General features: G+C 48.1%; 1 protein-coding gene across 1 annotated transcript in view; it reads left to right on the forward strand.

Annotated features, from left to right (window-relative positions):
- DNAH9 (dynein axonemal heavy chain 9) overlaps positions 1-20,075 on the forward strand; it is a gene marked incomplete at both ends in the record, with an annotated part of 158,001 nt that overhangs the window by 122,773 nt on the left and 15,153 nt on the right. The window contains 6 exon segments of the mRNA XM_080629257.1: positions 2,156-2,304; positions 6,109-6,236; positions 12,975-13,202; positions 16,891-17,082; positions 17,579-17,770; positions 18,538-18,708. Of these exon segments, the coding sequence (XP_080485383.1) occupies positions 2,156-2,304; positions 6,109-6,236; positions 12,975-13,202; positions 16,891-17,082; positions 17,579-17,770; positions 18,538-18,708 (1,060 nt within the window).

Raw genomic sequence — 20,075 nt, forward strand, 5'->3', positions numbered from 1 at the left:
GCTCTAATATTCACAGAGAAATGCAGACAAGACTGAACGCCATCTCCCTTTGGTCAATGTTGTTATGTTTTATTAAATGAAATACTATAATTCATGGCAATCATAAAATTCTAAGCCATCTTTGAAGTTTTTACTCTTTTAGGGTTAGATTCTCCATGTGTTCTATCAGCTGAAAATACTGCTTTTCCTGTTGTTGTTTGGTTTAAGTAAAATAAGCTCTTGCCTTTCTGAACTTTTAAGTGCATAATTCATTGAGGCAAGTTAAACTCATTTCTTTCAATCAAAATGGTACTCACACAGCTCAAAAATAGCTAGAACGGAAAGTTTCAGCACCTTTCATATTCCTCTTTTGTGAGAAGATAACGGAATCCGGGTTCCAAAGCTTGGCTGGATATACAGTGACAGTTCACAGTGCCTTCCCTTGTAGGTGTTTGTGCTTAAAGTTCTTCTTCTACCTTACTGATGATCAGTGGACATCACTAGTATTCCTTTACCTGCCTGTCTCTCAGAGAGTCTTGACAAGTATGTTTTAGGAGTAACTTGATAAGCTAAACACAGGTGACCTGGGGTGTTTGACATGCCTTGGAATATCCCTACCTTGTTCAGCAAGGTGCAAGACCCTTTATGTCCCATGTCATATATGCCAGCTCCATGAAGATGGTCTAGGAGGCTCTTTGGTATCTAAAATGATCCACACCTATACAGGATTTGTGCATTTTGCTGGACTGGAAGCTAGTTTTTTCAGCCAGTCTTCGTAACAGGTCCCTGGGGATATTTGCACAGGCTTTTATTCCCTAGGCCTGAGGAGAAACCATTCTTACCCTGACTCCTTAGAGCTTAGATGGGGGCAGTGCTCTATTACTCATCATAGAATCATAGAATAGAACCATGGAATCGTTAGGGTTGGAAAGGGCCTTAAGATCATCAAGCTCCAACCCCCCTGCCATGGGCAGGGACACCTCACACTAAACCATGGCACCCAAGGCTCTGTCCAACCTGGCCTTGAACACCACCAGGGATGGAGCAAGGCCAGGTCAATCACCAAGAACCATAATTTCCTCACTAGGGTAAATACCCATTTCATCCTTCAATCTTATAGAAGAACATCAGCAAGGATCTTCTTGCAACACCTTGTGCTCCTGATGCTTCCTAATCCACGGTGAGGTCAGACCAGTCCATCATCTACTAGCAAGGTATAACTTGGTCAAGGTGAAGTCACACCAAACAATGAGGAAGCTTTTCCTTTTGCAATCCCACAGGCATTTCTATTCCAGTTGACTTTCACTAGTCCTTGAAGGAGACTCTCAGCTCTCTCAGGGTTTGACTGCAATAAGCTGTATCATCTACCCGGTGAAAAACGTTTTTCTTCCCCATGGTACTGAGGTTTCCAAAAGGCCCAAATCATGCATCTGCACTAGAAGAGTAACTCATTCCCGGGGTTTGAATACAACATTCCTAGCTTTGGATCAATGTTCACTGCATCCTCTTGTTCTGAAGCAGGGATTTTGGAAGCTCACCCTGGGGAAATGGAGCCTGGACGTTCTCCATGTGCTGTATTCTGTTCAGCAGCTGCTGTGGAGCTGAGCTTTTCCCTCTTCACTCAGCTGTATTTTGCCTTGTGCCTCTCACGCAGAGGCTAAGCTCCACGTGCCAGATACCCTCAGAGCTCTTCCCTTTTATCTTTCCAGAACAAAGTCATTTTGAAAATCCTCTGCACTTTCTGTTACTTTTGGTGATAAATCTAAAGGAGCGCTCTTTCCTCGCAAGGGCTGTGTGGAGTACAAAATCCATGGCAGTTTCCTCTACCGTAACTTATTTCTTCCCTCCTGAAGTACCTTTGTCACCATCAAGCCAGTATTTAACTTCTGAACGCAGCATTGCGCTGGTGGGTCCCACTGCTTTCCCTTCTCCCTTCCTTTCAGTTCTCAGGTATTGGGGTACCGCGTGTCATTTTACCCCTGGAGAAAGTGCCAAACGTTGCCACTGAGTGCTAACTCCTGAAGCCCAGCCTGCACATCCTCTCTGACCTTATTCCATGCCCATTTAGTTTCTCTTTTGTTTGAATCAGCAAAATCAAAACCGATTAATGGATTATTTGCTGGGGATCTCTCCTTCCTGAACAACAGGAGACTGGCAACTGTTTTCTTTCTGGCAGAGATTTTGTAGAGCAGAAGCTTGGCAGTAAATACGTGGTAGGGAGATCCCTGGATTTTGCAACAACCTTTGAGGAATCGGGACCTGCAACGCCAGTGTTCTTCATCCTGTCCCCAGGAGTCGACCCACTGAAGGATGTGGAGAAACAAGGTAAACCAAGCGTGTCTGTAGGCATACCACAGCATTGCTTTTTATCTTCAGTGTAATTATCTTGGCATGACATTCTTCTGTTGTTTTGGGTTATTTCTCTCATCTCTATACATAATGGAGTAATCTGTTAAAAATAGATAATTGTGACAAGATGTGATTGGGTTTTGGGGGTGTTTTTCTATTTTTTTCTTCAAGTTTTTTGGATTTTCATCTAAAGTTTAAATTAAACTTGTCTCTTTCCTGCATTGCCTGAATTCCCAGCGTGGTTCACACTGCAATGATTTCTGACTTGGCCTTGTACACAGCCTATAATTTACATCAGAGATATATGCTGTCAGATAGCTTGCTTTTTGCCAAGACAGGTTAGACCAGATGACCCTTGAGGTCTCTTCCAACCTGGTATTCTATGACTCTGTGGTAGCTAAAAGTAAGCAACAGTCCCCTATATGATGGTCTGCTGGTTAGTGGCAGAGTTTCCAGTTTTTAATTGTATCCTTTCTGTGCTGGTTTTGGTGTGGATGGTCAGATGTAGTGCTGCTGGCTGGCTTCAGAGCCAAAGGGGTGTCCTTAAGGTGCTTTATTTGAGAAGGCAGTGATTTCTGTTGTGCACTGACTGCTGCAGTCAGTGCTTGTGCTCTAAAGCTGCCAACGTGCAGAATTTGCTCTGGGTCTCAGCTCCACCATGAAAACTGCCATTTTCAGGCTCAATATGGCAATTACAGGAGGTCTGGAAATGGGGTAGCTTCTGACTGTTGAGCACAGGTAACTGTGGTCACTTCTTTCCAGGCTGTGGCAGTGAAGGGGCTCAATCCCTTTGCATGCCTTTGGGTACTGCTTTAGGGCTGCTTCAGATTGCCAGGCTCGTCAGATGTCTTTTCTCCTTCTCCAGCAGAGCACCCCACATATCTCCAAGACCATGCCTTGTAGTCAAGCCCAGATGCTCCCTGTAGTGTGGAGTATGATGTGTTTAAATTGCATTAATCATGTATCAGACTGCCATAGGTTTCCAGTATGCAGATCTCCAGACCAAATGTCAGCAAGGCTGGCAGCCTCAGCAGAGAAACCACTAACATTGAACCAAGCCATCACTCAAGCGAGTGGTGGAGAAACGCTGATCCGTGGATTTATTTTCTTCTCTGTGATGCACCTTTTGTGGCATCCCAAAATAACGCTTCAGTCAGTCTTTACCCACATTCCCACAAGCAGCTTCCAGAGACATGAAACCCCAGAGCAGCCTGAGCCACAGGCCAGATCCCATTTCTTAGCTGTGGGGAGATTCTGGGTACTTTGTATTCACGTTTCATGCTCTTCTGCCCTGACAGCAGGTCTCATCATTGTGAACTGAAGGGGATGCCCCTGAGGAAGGTGCTCTTTTGTGCCTGGCTTTCTTTTGGAGCCATGTTGGTGGTCCTGTCTCTCAATGTGTTATTTTCTTGAATGGGAAATGAAACACTACGATCCAACCAGGAATGGTTCAATTGGAATTGTAAAGCTGAGTGTAGCTGTGAGCACCTGGGGTGAGTCAGCCAGAAAAGTGACAGCAAGTAGAAGTGAAAGAAGATCTAATGGAATAAAAGCATTGCTTCAGTGCAGCTGCACTGTCCTTAACGCCTGCCATGCTGGGGTTTGGGTTGGGTTCACTGGTGCATATTCTCTTTGCCCTTCATCAGGTTTCATTATTTCATTTGTGGCTAGATAATTCTGGTGAATGGGAGATGGCTTCTTCCAGATGCTGCCCACTCGTGGGACCTTTCCTTGGCATCATGGGGAGGACCCTGCAGAAGCTCTTCCCTGTGAGGGTGCTGAGGCACTGGCCCAAGGTGCCCAGAGAAGCTGTGACTGCCCCATCCCTGGCAGTGTTCAAGGCCAGATTGGACACAGGGGCTTGGAGCAAGCTGCTCCAGTGGAAGGTGTTCCTGCCTGTGGCAGGGGTTGGAGCTGGATGAGCTTTAAGGTCCCTTCCAACACAACCCAGGCTGGGATTCTATGAAACACTTTTGGGCTGGGAAAGCTTCCCACTTCCCTGCAGCAGCCTGGCTGCACCATCCCCAGTGAGGAAGGAGGAAGGCTGCATTGTCTTTGTGGAGGCAGCAGCACAGACTCACTGTGCATCCCTCTGCAGGCCTGTTCCTATCATCTGTGAAGTGGAAATAACAACTGATATTAACCTTACTATTAATCACCTGGTTTGAGGGAGCACTCTGCCTTCTGGAAGTATGTGCCATCCCTTCTGAGAGGGTGGGTCTTGAAGTCAGAGGAGGAGATGAGCAGCTCTCAAAGCTGGCAGCCACCAGAGATTATGAGAAAGAAAACTGGAAATGGTACAATATGGGGAGAGCTGTATCCCAGGGGGTTGCTGTAGTAAGGCTAATCAGAGAGCTTGAGCAACTGGAAGAGTTCGGATGTTTGTTTTACTTATGGCCATCTGCTTCCATCGTGTACCAAGAGCTGAATCCCAAGTCTTGCAAGACAAATCTTTCCTTGTTGTACTGTAACACTTGGCTGTTTCTGGCAGAAATTGGGAATTAAGGGTGCACCATCTGCATGCAGGGAGAAGTGTAGGCAATCCCGAGGGATCAGCATGTGGGACATGTGTGACTCCCTGGCTGAGCTGAACACATCCTGCTATCCTGTGTGGAGCCAATGTGGATGTTGCTTGTTGGTTTGGCCGCTTCCCTCCGGCAGCACAAATTGGTGCTCATGTTCTGAGGAGCACTCAGCAGAGGTAGCTTGCTCCAGGCATTTGCTTCCCCCCGTGAGACAAGTGGCCACTGGTGTCCCCCATCTCTGGGTAATAGATTCAGAAAACTCAACAGGAGATCTTTAGCCATGATCACTTAAAGGATCTGAGGCACTGGGATGCTACAGAGAAATCCGTGGAGCCTGAAGGGGTATCACAAAGTGAAGAAACACTGAATAGCTGCCATCGGTGCTCCAGAGCAGGATAGTAAAATACATGGGGTTTGGGAGCAGACCTGGGCGGCCTTGCTCGAGGCCACAGGAAGCTCACACTTCAGCTGCCTCCTCAAAACCTAGTAGGATCCTAACCCTACTGCTAGGTGTAGCGCGCACCGCGGGGTGCATCTCCCCACAGAGCCATGTCTTGTTCAAAGCCTATCTAATCAGCAGGAAATGATTTCATTTTCTACCAGTGTTAAATAGGTTTTTACACGAGGTTGCAGGGGAATAACGTTCTTTAAACAGCAAGCACTTGGTGATAATGTACCTTTGTGTTGGGGCTGCTCTGTAATTAAAAGTAGTTTGGAAGAAGCTACTGCTGTTTTCAGTGCTTTGGCAAGGAAGGGATAAGATACTATTATAAGGAGTGTGATAGAACTTCTGTGGGGGTTTTTGATATGACTGAACTCCTCAGAGCAGCTTCCAGTACCTGAAGGGGGCTATGAGGATGCTGGAAGGGGATTTTTCATCAGGGACTGTAGTGATAGGACAAGGGGTGATGGGTTCAAACTGAAACATGAGAGATTTAGGTTAGACATAAGGCAGAAGCTCTTCCCTGTGAGGGTGCTGAGGCGCTGGCCCAGGGTGCCCAGAGAAGCTGTGGCTGCCCCATCCCTGGCAGTGCTCAAGGCCAGGTTGGACACAGGGGCTTGGAGCAAGCTGCTCCAGTGGAAGGGGTCCCTGCCCGTGGCAGGGGTTGGAGCTGGATGAGCTTTAAGGTCCCTTCCAACCCAAACCATTCCATGATTCTATGAACTCTGTCTCACTCCTGCTGTGTGAGCTCAGCTGTGTTGTGTGCCAGTCCAGGTATAAGTGCTGAATATCACTCTTCTTCTTTAATTTTAGGGAAGAAACTTGGTTATACTTTTAACAACGGGAATTTCCACAACGTTTCCCTTGGACAAGGTCAAGAGGTAGTTGCTGAACAAGCTCTAGATCTGGCTGCGAAGGAGGGTCACTGGGTCATCCTTCAGGTATGGTGTCATGAAACAGTCCCACTGCTTTCCCAGGTTACCTGATGCTGATCACCTTAGCAAGGACAGGCTGTCGTTCTTATCTGGTGGGAGATGGGACAAGGGGTCGTCTGTGTGTCCAAAGCAGCCACCTTGCTGCTACCTATTGCTTTTATCAGACATTGCCATTTTGATTTTCTTGCTCTTCGAGCCTCCTGAAGGGTTTGTACTTGTGGAGAGTCGTAGAATCCTAGAATGGTTTGTGTTGGAAGGGACCTTAAAGCTCACCCAGCTCCAACCCCAGCCACGGGCAGGGACCCCTTCCACTAGAGCAGCTTGCTCCAAGCCCCTGTGTCCAACCTGGCCTTGAACACTGCCAGGGATGGGGCAGCCACAGCTTCTCTGGGCACCCTGTGCCAGCGCCTCAGCACCCTCACAGGGAAGAGCTTCTGCCTTAGATCTAACCTGAACTTCCCCTGTTTCACTTTGAACCCATCACCCCTTGCCCTATAACTACAGTCCTCTGAGGGAAGGTTATGCTACACTTTCCCATGATTTTATTTGCTGCATGAATAAATGGAGCTTTGTTAAGAGCTGTTAGACTGTTTCTCTCACTACCACTCAAGACTACCCATGTATTTAAATGAGCAATGACAACATGCACACCACCGCAGGGAAAGCAGGGCTCTCTGCAGTGGTGCTGATTCCTTCATGCATCCCCAAACAGGTAAATAAATGTTTGAAGCTCTTATCACAACACAGCAAAATGTTTCAGAGCCTTTGAGGGTGCAAAGGGAGCTCTGTCAAGTGTTCTCTCCAGAGCCACTTATTCAGTGAGTGTTTGGGTTTGCTGATACGCAGAGTCAGGGATGCCAGCGCTCACTGCACGTCTTAAAAACCCCTCTGTTTTCCTAGATGTGGATTTTACAAATGTTTATCATCACTGAATTGCTTGGATAAAATGAGATTAAGACAAAGCTTTGAGTCCTGATCTGAGCCTATGGGCTTGGGTTTGGATTTAAATTGAATGCCATTGATATTCTGATCTTAATTTTTGGTTCTTTTGCAAGCTGCCTCTAAGGTAGACAGTGCTGAGCTTGTCAAGAGCTTTGAGTACAGATGGCTGCAATACTGGCATCTGCCTTTGAGGTGATGACAAAGAAAACAGGCAGCTTTTTAAGACATACTCCATTTAGTAAGGCAAAGTGGAGGTTCTTTTCTACAATGTTGGTTAGATCTGTAAATGATCTGTTAGCAGTGTCAGCTTCCATGTCTGTTGCTTCAGTGGCAGCAGATGAGTACTATGGGCCTGAAGTGGTTTTATTTCATCCATTCACATCTTCTTGTGAGGTGGGCTGATGCCAACCTGATGAAATTTAACCATGCCAAGTGCAAGGTCCTACACCTGGGTCGGAGCAATCCCAGGCACAGCTACAGGTTGGGCAGAGAAGAGATTCAGAGCAGCCCTGCAGAGAAGGACTTGGGGGTGTTGGTCAATGAGAAACTCAACATGAGCCGGCTGCAGTGTGCGCTCACAGCCCAGAAAGCAACCGTATCCTGGGCTGCATCAAGAGGAGCGTGACCAGCAGGTCGAAGGAGGTGATCCTGCCCCTCTGCTCTGCTCTCATGAGACCTCACTTGGAGCATTGTGTGCAGTTCTGGTGTCCTCAACATACAAAGGACATGGAACTGTTGGAACAAGTGCAGAGGAGGCCACGAGGATGATCAGGGACTGGAGCACCTCCCGTATGGAGACAGGCTGAGAACATGGGGGCTGTTCAGCCTGGAGAAGAGAAGCTGCATGGAGACCTGAGAAGCTGCATGGAGACCTCAGAGCAGCTTCCAGTATCTGAAGGGGGCTACAAGGATGCTGGAGAGGGACCTTCATCAGGGACTGTAGTGACAGGACAAGGGGTGATGGGTTAAAACTTAAACAGGGGAAGTTTAGATTGGATCTAAGGAAGAAATTCTTTACTGAGAGGGTGGTGAGGCACTGGAATGGGTTGCCCATTGTGAATGCTCCATTCCTGGCAGTGTTCAAAGCTGAGTTGGACCGAGCCTTGGGTGCCATGGTTTAGTGTGAGGTGTCCCTGCCCATGGCAGGGTGGTTGGAACTGGATGATCTTAAGGTCTTTTCCAACCCTAACTGTTCTATGATTCTATGATTCTCTCGTGGTCAGAGCAGTCAGTAAGAGGTCTCAGCAGACTCTGAAGATGAAACCAGAACAACTACAGAAATTGGATTTATAGGAAAGAATAATTCAGATGGTTGGCTAATGGTTTTCCAGCAACACCTACCAAGTGTGACTGTCTCTGATAGCATAGAGCAGACACATTCCCCGTGAGCTTAGAGAGGAGCTTTATTCAGCTGGACCCTAGCAGGGTTTGATACAAACTGTATGGGACAAACTTAGCAGTCACAGCAGTGGCCATTGGGGTGCGCTGCCTTGTGCCAGAGTCGGGTCTCTTCAGGGTCAGTCAGTCACCTGGGACTTTCTATGGTGCAGTTCCGTGTTGTGCTTGGTTTGGAATAAAACAATACAGGCAAGGCTGATTCAACACAGAGATCAGAGCTCTTCCTTCATATTATAGTCCTAGACCACCTAAGGAATCCAGGTAGTGAGGTCTGCAGTAGGAGCTGGAGTTGTGCCTTGGTGATACTTCACTCTTGGGAACGTCCTATGGATTTCTGAGGCAGGCAGTGCCACTTCTCTCCAGCTTCTGCATCTGGTGTCTCAGTTTAGGCACATGCAGTGACAACAGAGCAGTGGGACTCAATTGTCACCAAGAAACTGGTCAGATCAGTATCCAAACTCATAGCAGGAGTCAGTGGTCAAGAGCCTCCCAAAGGATTCTCCTGTCATTTCACTCAGAAGTGGATTATTACACATATTTGCCTTATGGCAGTTATTTGCAAGACCTTTCCTGCAGCGCTTGCACCTTGCAAACAGTTTCAGGAGTGTTTGTAGATCAGTTGCACAGGACCGGGAATGGCACAGACAATTCAATGAACAAAAGTGTCCCAGGATTTGAGGATTGTGGCTTTAATAATGAAGGAGGATAGAGCAGACATCAAGAGGCAGTCAGAGTAATTTTACCCTGGTTGATCAAGCTCATTCTGTGGAGGCTGTATCGCACCCACCCAACAGTTATACTCAGGCTTCTTATTTGCTTTTGAGTAGACAAAAAGCAACTGTTAAGGTCTCTTCTGTATTTTGGTGTCCACTGAATAACTCAGCTCACGTGGAGTAGAGCTCTCCTTCCATCCACTGCATTTGCTGCCTGATATCAACTCATACACGTGCTCTCCAAGACAAACACCGGATGTGATCACCTAGGTACCTTTTACGCGTTGTTCATTACTGGTCCTTGATTGGAACCAGGAATGATAATAGGCAAGTACTGTGAGCAATAATGAGTTGGGGAATTAGATTTGTGGGAATTAGTTGTTAAAGGGTTATTGAAACAGTTGGGAAGTCCTAAGTGGATTACAAAAGCAGGATCACTGTTGTGTTGGAAAGGGCTGTTGTCCTGAGGCCAAGTCTTCTCAACTGTATTGACCAGCCAGTGTTGCCTGCTGATATTGTAGGAGGCAAAATGAAGAAAACTGCTTTGGCATTCCAAAATTACACACAAAAAAATAAAACCCATCAGAAAAAACCCACAAATGGAAAAAAAAGCAGGGAGGGGAAATTAGATTAGATCTAAGGCATCAAGAACGTGCCCTTTGCTGTGCATTTCACCTGCTCATCACTACCTATCTTTAAATCTTTCTGTCTTACGAAGTGAAATTTGGCAATAGAAGCTCCAACATTGGCTTTAAATCTCTGGGGAGTTCAGGTCAGACCAGATTCTCTGTACTTCCTGCTCGTTTGCTCTCTGGCCTGGCAAATCCCAGAAGTTTCCCCTATCAGTAATGGCTCCATTTAGGCTGAGGTCCAGATCTCTCAGATGTATGAACAGGCGTTGGCGGTAGGCTCTGTGCTTATCCATTTTGGTTCTGTAGTAGTATTCACATGACCATAGGGCTGCCTGTGGAAGAATGGAGCTGATCCTGACTATGCGTAGCATCGTCTCATGGGATGAACCCTCACACTACCATTGATAGTAGGCATGGCAAGGGAAGAGACCCCCTGCAGAGCCCCCTGTTTCATGTCCTATTCAATGCATTGTGTAATAAGGTGCTGGGCTGTCTCTGGACTGTAAACCCTAGCTTTCGGATTTACTGTGAATGTGGTGACTATTTTCTGAGAGCATCTCACAAGAGAATGAGACTTTGTAAAAGCAGCTCGTTCTCATTGCTCCAGGAGGTGATCTGTGATAAGGCGTGAAGGAGAGAGCCCCTTTCAGGAATGTGAAGGGTCTCCAGTTGCTCTCAGCAAAGGGAGCAAGCGCATCGTGGAGTGTGTGCTGCTTTATATATACACGGTGCTATTTCTGATGGTTACCATAGCAACACTTGCATCCTGTGATATATGTTCTGCCTTGTGAAGTACAAACACACAGAGGTGCTTAGAAGTGAATTCCCAAAGGAAAGCATCTGGTCCCCACCAGGTTCCTTCACGTGCAGCCCAGCTCTTGCCGCAGACCTTCGTCCTCTGGTACCTGCTCTCAGTCACTCGTGTGCCATAGCACAAAGTGGGGCAATGATACAGGGCAAAGTACTGTGGCACTGGGAAGTGTGCTTGTGAAGATGTGTCAGGTGTCTTTTGCCTTCTTGTCAGCAGGACTTGGCCCTCCATTCATAAAGCAAGGTAATGAATTGGAGACCTCTGCCTATTTCTGCCTGCAGCACAGACCTAGACATAAGCTGTGAAAACCCAGAGATGATGGGGAGTGCTCTTTTACCCTTGCACAGCAACTCTTTAACAGACCAAAATCTGGCTAAGAGAAAAAAATGGGATGAAACAACAAGTTACCTTGCTGTGTCCTGGGTAAATATGTCTTCAGGGATCTTATGGAACAAGAAGGAAGTAAAACTGGTGCAGTGTAAGCTGTACAGTGTGGTTTAGGGAGATAGTATTGGGAGTGCGTGAAGCCCTGAGCCAAAAGAAGGTGGGCAGGCTGAACTATCTCCTCTTTCTCCTGAATAAGATCTAGAGGTAACCCATGACACTGGTGGGAGGCAGGTTTCCAAACAAGCAAGAGGAGGTGGTTCTTTGAGCAACACGTAGCTCAGCTGTGGTTGGTGTTACTGCAGCAGTCTGTGTTATGCCATTATTGATAATTGACATGTTCAAGTATTATGACCTCCTATGTTGTCATAAATCCTGTCAAGCTGTGTTACCTGACTGCAGAGAATTCATTTGCAAAGTTTCCTCCAAAGCTGTGAATCCCCTCCACAGCATCTCTCTGGTTTTTACAGGCACCGTCATTTGATGGAGTCAGGAATTCTCAGTGCCAACCCATGTTTTGCTCAATATATTCCTCTTTTCCATCCCTTCTGTCACAAAAGGATTGTGTAGAAATGCACTCCATTATCATTAGATTAGATTAGATGTATGCCCTAAATTGGCTGTTAGAAGGCAGTAATACTGACAAATAATGATCGTTGGTGTCGTGTCAGCAGCAGCAAAAGCAATTATTTTTCAGCCATCTAACAACACAAAAGCAGATGTAGGAAGAAACTACCAATTAAAGATGAAATGCTTAAGGTCAGGTATGGAGTCTATGATTACACAGATACTTAATGCACAGGTTTTCTTTTGCTGTTTTGTTGAGCTCTTTCCTTAAATTACTAAGTCTCTGTGGCTGTTCAAAGCTCTTTGGTTACAGGTTTCGATCCACTCCCACTTTATTACTACACTTGTGTTTTCAGAGTGAGTCGGTTGCCAGGACCCTGGGGATTACCTCATCTCATGAAATCCTAAATGCATCAGACAAGCACTGGTGCATCCACAGTCAGATGTAATTGCATTTTGTCTACTGCCTTTCACAGTCATTGTTTACCACAAGGCATTGCTTCCAAGAGTGCGGTTCCTTTGCTCTGGCATCTCCTCCTTGTCTCCCCCAAGCCACCAGACTCCATGTCGTTCATGTGAAATGAGCACAACCCTCATCCTTTCAGGGGAAGAGACTGAATTCATGCGGTTCTAAATAAGCAATGTTGTTCCCAGCCACATGAATCAGATTTGGGGCAAGAGAACAGGCAGATGCAAGATGTCCATGGCTCCCCCAAGTAACTGTTCTCTTGACTCATGTTTCTGAAGCAGCCGCTGTCTCAGGGATGGAGGCTTCGCCTCTGGCAGGAGTTGTCTGACAATTTATGGATTGAGATGAGCTCTTAGGCAGAAGCTCTTCCCTGTGAGGGTGCTGAGGCGCTGGCCCAGGGTGCCCAGAGAAGCTGTGGCTGCCCCATCCCTGGCAGTGTTCAAGGCCAGGTTGGACACAGGGGCTTGGAGCAAGCTGCTCCAGTGGAAGGTGTCCCTGCCTGTGGCTCGGGACAAGGGGATTGGAACTGGATGAGCTCTAAGGTCCCTTCCAATCCAAGCCATTCTATGAGTTTATGATTACTCAAACAGCCCCACGCTGGCTTGCTTCATTGCTGATGATTTACACTGATCTTTGAATTTAAAAGTGTACATGATTTAACTGGACATTTGGGGCTGTGAGTTGCACACAAGCAGTACTGGGACAAGTACCAAGTCCTACAGCATAGCCTTGCTGGGTGCTGTTTGTTGGTGTGATGGATTTGGTGCCTGCCCAGCACTGGTGTAAAGGGGAGCAACTGATGCAGCCTTGTCCCCTCCATCCCTGCAGAACATCCACCTGGTGGCCAAGTGGCTGAGCTCCCTGGAGAAGAAGCTGGAGCAGCACAGTGAGGGCAGCCACCAGGACTTCCGCGTCTTCATTAGCGCAGAGCCGGCACCTTCCTCTGAGAGCCACATCATTCCCCAGGGCATCCTGGAGAGCTCCATCAAAATCACCAACGAGGCCCCAACTGGGATGCACGCAAACCTGCACAAAGCCCTCGACAACTTCAACCAGGTAGGACCGCAGCGCTGTCAACAACTGGAGACAGGTAGGACTGGAGCTGCTGTGGTGCCCCAAGTAGAGTGTGATGTGGGGGGGCATTGCTTCTTTTGCAGTCCCTTTGCCTCTTGTAGTCTCTGGGTCCAGTAACCCCCTCCTCTCTTCTCCAGGAGCTGGGCACAGATCTCTTTCCAAGCACTGATTTTCCCAAGTGAGGACTCAGGTGATCCTGAATGGCCTCTTTCTTGCAGAAGATCACAGGATACCAGACTTCTGCCCAGTTTAATCATTTTCACACCATAGAGAAGCTATTTTGTTACAGAATCAAACTTCTGAATGCAGCATTTGGGAGACTTTTGTCACATTTCAGGTTAAACCTTGTTTTTATGCCCTTCTGTTTAACCAGGGTTAGAGGTTCAGAACTGCTGATATGGTCACATCTCACAGCGCTCTTCAGACTGGTGTAGGGGATATGGTGGTGTGTGCCCAAAGGCCATTCATTCAGCTGAAAACCTTGCTGACATCTGAAGTGGTGCAAATTAGAGCTGAAATCTCCCTGCAGGGAGGACTGGCTTTGCCAGGCGAGGATGAAGTAGGCCACCTTGAGAATTGCTGGCCCACAAGAACAGCCGACGACAGGTTGCTCATTGCTTTTATTGCATGGTGACCACATACACACACTGCTGTTGCAGCAGGCACCATCTCCACTCTTTGTTGACTGAGCTGCAACAAAGTGCAAAGGACACAGAAGTAAAGCATGTGGAAATGATGGGAAATCATAGAATCCCAGGTTGGTTTGTGTCGGAAGGGACCCTAAGATCATCCAGTTCCAAACCCTGCCACGGGCAGGGACACCTTCCACTAGAGCAGCTTGCTCCAAGCCCCTGTGTCCAACCTGGCCTTGAGCACTGCCAGGGATGGGGCAGCCACAGCTTCTCTGGGCACCCTGGGCCAGCGCCTCAGCACCCTCACAGGGAAGAGCTTCCTTATCTCCAACCTGAACTTCCCCTGTTTCAGTTTGAACCCATCACCCCTTGTCCTATCGCTCCAGTCCCTGATGAAGAGTCCCTCTCCAGCATCCTTGTGGCCCCCTTCAGACACTGGGAGCTGCTCTGAGGTCTCCACGCAGCTTCTCTTCTCCAGGCTGAACAGCCCCAATGTTCTCAGCCTGTCTTTGTATGGGAACTGCTCCAGCTCCTGCTCGTCCTCGTGGCCTCCTCTGGACTTGCTCCAACAGCTCCGTGTCCTCTCATGCAAACCCTCCCTGGGAATAGCACATCCAGGATATCATGGCTCTGACCTCCACAGATGAGCAAGTGTCTGAATAAGGAGGGAATAGCTACACCAGCCCCTTCAGCATCCCTCTGCAGGGACAGCCCCTTTAAATCCATTCTGTTAGTGTGATGCAGACTACAAAGGGCACTTGTGTGACTTCCCTTCATTATCTTTATCCTAAATATCTCCAGCGTTAGACCTGTAATCAGCTGCAGAGCATAACAGAGCTCAGGGGCTGTACTGAAAGGAGGGAATCCATTGCTCTAAATTGTGCAAGATGTTGACTAACTGCATAAGACGATCAAGAACAGTCCCATACCCGGTTTTCCCCTCGATGAGACAGATGAGATCTGCTGAGCACCTTTCTTATTTTAGAAACCGGTCCTGGACTTCAAGGGGAGCTTGCCTGAATGAACACTGAGTGCGAATCCAGCTCAGTCTCATTTGGCCTCCCCTCTTTAGTTGTGCATTTTTCTGCACTCACAAAGCAGAACAATATTCCCGGCACAGAATAATGGGCCTTCTTTGTGGCTTTCAGCTGAAAGCTAAATCTGAACAGCCGTTCTGCAGAAAGCAGGGAAATGGGGGGTGAAGGGGCCCCACCCACTCGCTCCAGGATTTCTGATCAGAGAGGTTTTATAATGCCCCAGCAATTTAGAAAATGCTAATTACTGCCTGATTGAAAGGAGCAGGATGGAGATGTTCCCGGGGGTGAGGTTCTCCCCTCCCCTTGCTCTCCAGGACATTCCGTGGAGTTCAAGATGATGAATGACAGGAGATAAAATCGGAATAATCTTTCCTGACTACTCGCATTAATCCTTGCGTGGTGCCTCCCCGCTTCACCTGCTCAGCACTTACCTCCTGCACTTGAGATCCCCTCCAAACCAGCATCTAAGTGCAAAAATAGTGGTGACCTGTCTGCGTTTCCCTGCCCCGTGGACCAGTGAGTGAGATCCATGGCGGGATGGGGTTACTCTTGCCTGGGCTGATGACGAGAGGCTGTATGGACAGAAAGGAAAGCAATCCCGCGAGGTTTGCCCTTGCACGTGTCCCAGAATGAAGAGGCTGTGCTCACTTCAGCAGTAGTGATCCAAAAAGGCAGTCCAAGGAGTGAGGCTGCCTTCAGGCCCTTCTAGTTGCTCTAGATTTGACAGCCAGGGTCTTAATGTGACAGCTCGGCTGCTGAGGTGTGTGAATGAAGGTAATGATTGTTCCGAGCAGCAGGATGCAATGGTCTGTGTCTCCGGGAATGGGATCATCATAAATGTGAGCAGTTAGCTCTTGCCCTTCGTGTCATGTGGAAAGTGGGGTCAGCAGAAGCGCGGCTGCCTCCAGCAGGGAGACACGTTGGGCTCTGGCCTGTCCTGACACACAGGCTGTGCCCCGGGGAGCCACCAGTGCTCGATCCGTGTCCCTGTGTCCCACTGCTCCAGGTGCCTCCTGCCCTGCAGCGCTCAGAGAGGCCACAGAGCAGGTTCTGAGCACTGTGTTACAATGACTGATACTGACCCGTACCCTCTGTGGCACCAAGAAAAGAGGCTTTTCATGAAAAGAAAAGAATATCATCATGAGGATGATCACGGGCTGCAGCATCTCCCATACAAAGGCTGAGGACATTGGGGTTGCTCAGCCTGGAGAAGAGAAGCTGCGTGGAGACCTCAGAGCAGCTTCCAGTGTCTGAAGGGGGCTACAAGGATGCTGGAGAGGGGCTCTTCATCAGGGACTGGAGCGATAGGACAAGGGGTGATGGGTTCAAAGTGAAACAGGGGAAGTTCAGGTTAGATCTAAGGCAGAAGCTCTTCCCTGTGAGGGTGCTGAGGAGCTGGCACAGGGTGCCCAGAGAAGCTGTGGCTGCCCCATCCCTGGCAGTGTTCAAGGCCAGGTTGGACACAGGGGCTTGGGGCAAGCTGCTCTAGTGGAAGGTGTCCCTGCCTGTGGCAGGGGTTGGAACTGGAGGAGCTTTAAGGTCCCTTCCAACCCAAGCCACTGTGTGATGGACTTTAGTTCTTCCAGGTACAGTCCTCCTCGGCAGCAGCCTTGCTTAGGGCCACAGTCCCAGTTCCACTGATGGCACACTTGCCCTCTGTGGTGCCTCTCCATCTCTCTGGTGTGGGACGTAGGGCATGTGCAGGTGGTGAGGCATGGAGTGGGTGCTCATGTCCCTCCTTTTGTGGCTCTCAGTGTGTGCTCCTGTGCAAAGCTGCTTGGAGTTGGAAAAGAAAATATTCGTCTGGAAAATGTGCATCCAGATTTGCTGCTAAATTTGCAATGAAAAGCCACTGACTTGTGGATATTATGCAGAAACAAACAAATTGGGCAAATCACTTCAATCCTGTCCGAAATCTGTTGTATTTAGGAGACCCTGGGAGCCACAATGACTGCGGGCAGTGTGGATTCACACAGCCCTGCCTCTCTGCTTGTATTGCAGGATACCCTGGAGATGTGCACGCGGGAGCATGAATTCAAGAGCATCCTCTTTGCCCTCTGCTATTTCCATGCTGTGGTGGCAGAAAGACGCAAGTTTGGTCCCCAGGGCTGGAACCGATCCTACCCCTTCAACACTGGAGACCTCACCATCTCTGTGAACGTGCTGTACAATTACCTGGAGGCCAGCTCAAAGGTGTGTGAATCAAAGGTGGGCTGGTTGGTGGCTTTTAACCCTCAGCCATGGACTGGCTTGTGTTGAAACCCTGGGGGGTCTCCTTAAATGCCTTTTCCTTGGTGTCTTTGGGTTTGTAACTTCACAGTTCAGTGTACCTTTGTGGTGAGATGGGAAGCTTCAGTGCCCCTCACGTCTGTAGCAGCTTACACGTCATAGCAAATAGTGCCTGTGGTCTTTATTAATTGAAAATACACAGTGGTCTTTGGTTTAACAGAGCTGAGGATAAATTTGCATTTCAGTGAGAACCTGCACAAAATCTGTGCCATGCTCCAGTTTTCCTTGGGCAGGATTTGACTACTACCTAATGCTTGTTTACTTAGGAAACTGGAATAGTGAAGTGGAAGCACTCACTGTGCAGATCAGGGCTCAGTGCTGTAGACTGCAGCTCAGCAACCTGGCTGGTGGAGCTCTGGCTGTCTGAACCTCCTTCACACCCTCCTGCTTCATTCCTCAGGTCCCATATGATGATTTACGCTACCTCTTTGGTGAGATCATGTATGGAGGACACATTACAGATGACTGGGACAGGCGGCTCTGCAGAACCTATTTGGAAGAATTTATTAAGCCAGAAATGCTGGAGGGAGAACTCCTCCTAGCTCCAGGCTTCCCCCTCCCAGTGAACATGGACTATAATGGCTATCATCAGGTAAGCTCTTGGTTTTCTGCCATTATTTATACACATAAATGTAATGTCTCCTGTAACTACCTTATAATCTGTCTTAGGGGGCAGTGAATAGGACTGCAGTGTTTCAGGACGTCTCCTGTTATTTCCCACTCTATTCTGTTTCTGTAGACATTTCAGCATTCCCTTGGATGAACCAAGTCTAATGGTAATTTGCTCCTTCATCATGGGCTCATTCTGTTTGGGCATGAATAGAGCAACTGTATTGGTTCTTGAGGCTTGAGTGAGGCTCCTGGAAAATTACATCCACGTACTGTTTGCTATAATGGCCCTTTCGAGTTCCTTTTATCATCAGTTTTGATGTGAAACAGTGAAGGGTCCTGTTGCTGAGCTCACTGATCTCATCTGCTGCTTGTACACAAATGTGGTAGCAGAGATAAGCATATTTGGCCGATTTTGTTCATAAAACTTAACTGCTGGAAGCTAAATTCCCACAAGAGCTATCAGGATATTGATGCACTGTGGGTAATTGCTAGAGAAGGTCTAGGCCTGAGATACACGGCCAAGCCAAACTTTAGCAATTAGTACATTTTCACAGCAGGAGCAGAAGCAGTTCTGTAAACAACCATTCACTCCTTTCTCTCATCAGTTTGCTGGTGTTCAGGCACAAGCAGAGTTACATCAGCCTGGGGTTACTTGCTCAGATAGGTGATAATTCCAGTGCCGTGAACTCTGTAAGCAGAGGGCCCTTGGTCTCTGCATCTAACCTGAACCTGGATTTCTCTGTGCAGTACATAGACGATGCCTTGCCTCCAGAGTCTCCTTATCTGTATGGCCTCCATCCCAATGCTGAGATTGGCTTCCTTACCCAGACCTCAGAGAAGCTCTTCCGCACCGTGTTGGAGATGCAGCCCCGGGACACCAGCATGGGTGATGGAGGAGCAGTGACCAGGGAAGAAACGGTGAGAGCGGTAGAGCTGTTCCATTCTGATACCTGTCTCATTCATAAGGAGTGCTGTCTAGCTCAGGTTTGTCTCACAGCTGCTTCTTATAATGTGTTCTGCCTTTGCTGGATACAAACCAGGTGTCTAAAACCACCTGACTCTAAGTATGCAGAACAGCACCATGGTGGGATGTTAATTGGAGTACTGTCACTAATAGGACAGTGGCTTTTAATTACCCCCTGAACTGCGGTGCCTTCATTATCATCTTGTGAAGATGTTGCAAATAAACCTTCTGTGGCCTCCACTGCCTCTGAGCCCCCAGTCCCTGTGCACCACGCTGTGCCTGGCATACCAATGGGCTTCCTGAGCGCCCTGTGTGCCATGTGTGATGTGCCACTAGAGCTCAGCCCACCTATTGCTGCTGCCACCAGGTCCCACCAAGCTCCCAAGGGGCTTGTAATGCCTTATCTCCAGCTGAGCTCCTTTGCTGTGCCCAGGTACCAGGCTGATCCCAGCCCTTCCTCTCAAAGCTCACAGCTCATTAAAATCCAGCCCAAGATTTTAATGAAATCAGCCAACACTTGCTCAGGTTTTTCTTTCTGCAGTCTTAAGGTCCCAGCTCTGTGTTTCAAGCTTTGCAAAGTAATGAATAGCTATTAGAAAGCTTATCTGATGTCTGTGGTTTCACACATGCTTCCTTTGGCTTGGTGTGGAGCTGAGGAACTGCCTTTGCTCTTAAAAGTGCTCAGCATGTTCAGTTTGTACTGGAATTTGAGTTGAGGAGAATAACCCAGAGGTAGCAAAGCCAAAGGAGATGCTCAGAGATATCAAATGTGACTACATCTTCTCCCCTCCCGGTCCATTTGATATTGAAGTACAATTAAACTCCTTGGCCAGAGAAGCAAGATTATCAGTAAGTGACCCAGCAGTGGTATCACAGGCATCCTCCGTTTGAGGCTTTCCATCCCCTACTTTGCCTGAGGTGGTTTTAGGGAGCTTGCAAGCCTCTTATTTTCCTGAGGCTCTTCAAGTCCAGTTATTCCCACAGGGTTCTGAGGCCACTTGACCAAAACCAAGCTGTGTTTTTTGTGTAAAAAGCAGGGATTTGCAGAGGAATTTAGAATTAGAGGATGTTTCTATACTGCACCTGAGGTGCAGCTGAAGAGCTTGTCCAGCTGAGCTTTACTTTTAGCCAGCTCAGTGGTCAATAACAGGCTGCTCATCATCACCTCTTCATGATATCGGACATGAGTGGGGAGAGTTTGGAAGAGCAGCAATGCCAGGAAGTTGGAGTACAGAGCCCAAATTATGCATGTTGTTGGGCATGGTGATACCTACCCTGGGCTTTCTCTGCCATGGCCACCCTCACACCAGGTTTTGCCCAT

The sequence above is a fragment of the Psittacula echo genome (genome assembly GCF_963264785.1).
Source record: "Psittacula echo genome assembly, chromosome: 14".
NCBI lineage: Eukaryota > Metazoa > Chordata > Aves > Psittaciformes > Psittacidae > Psittacula > Psittacula echo.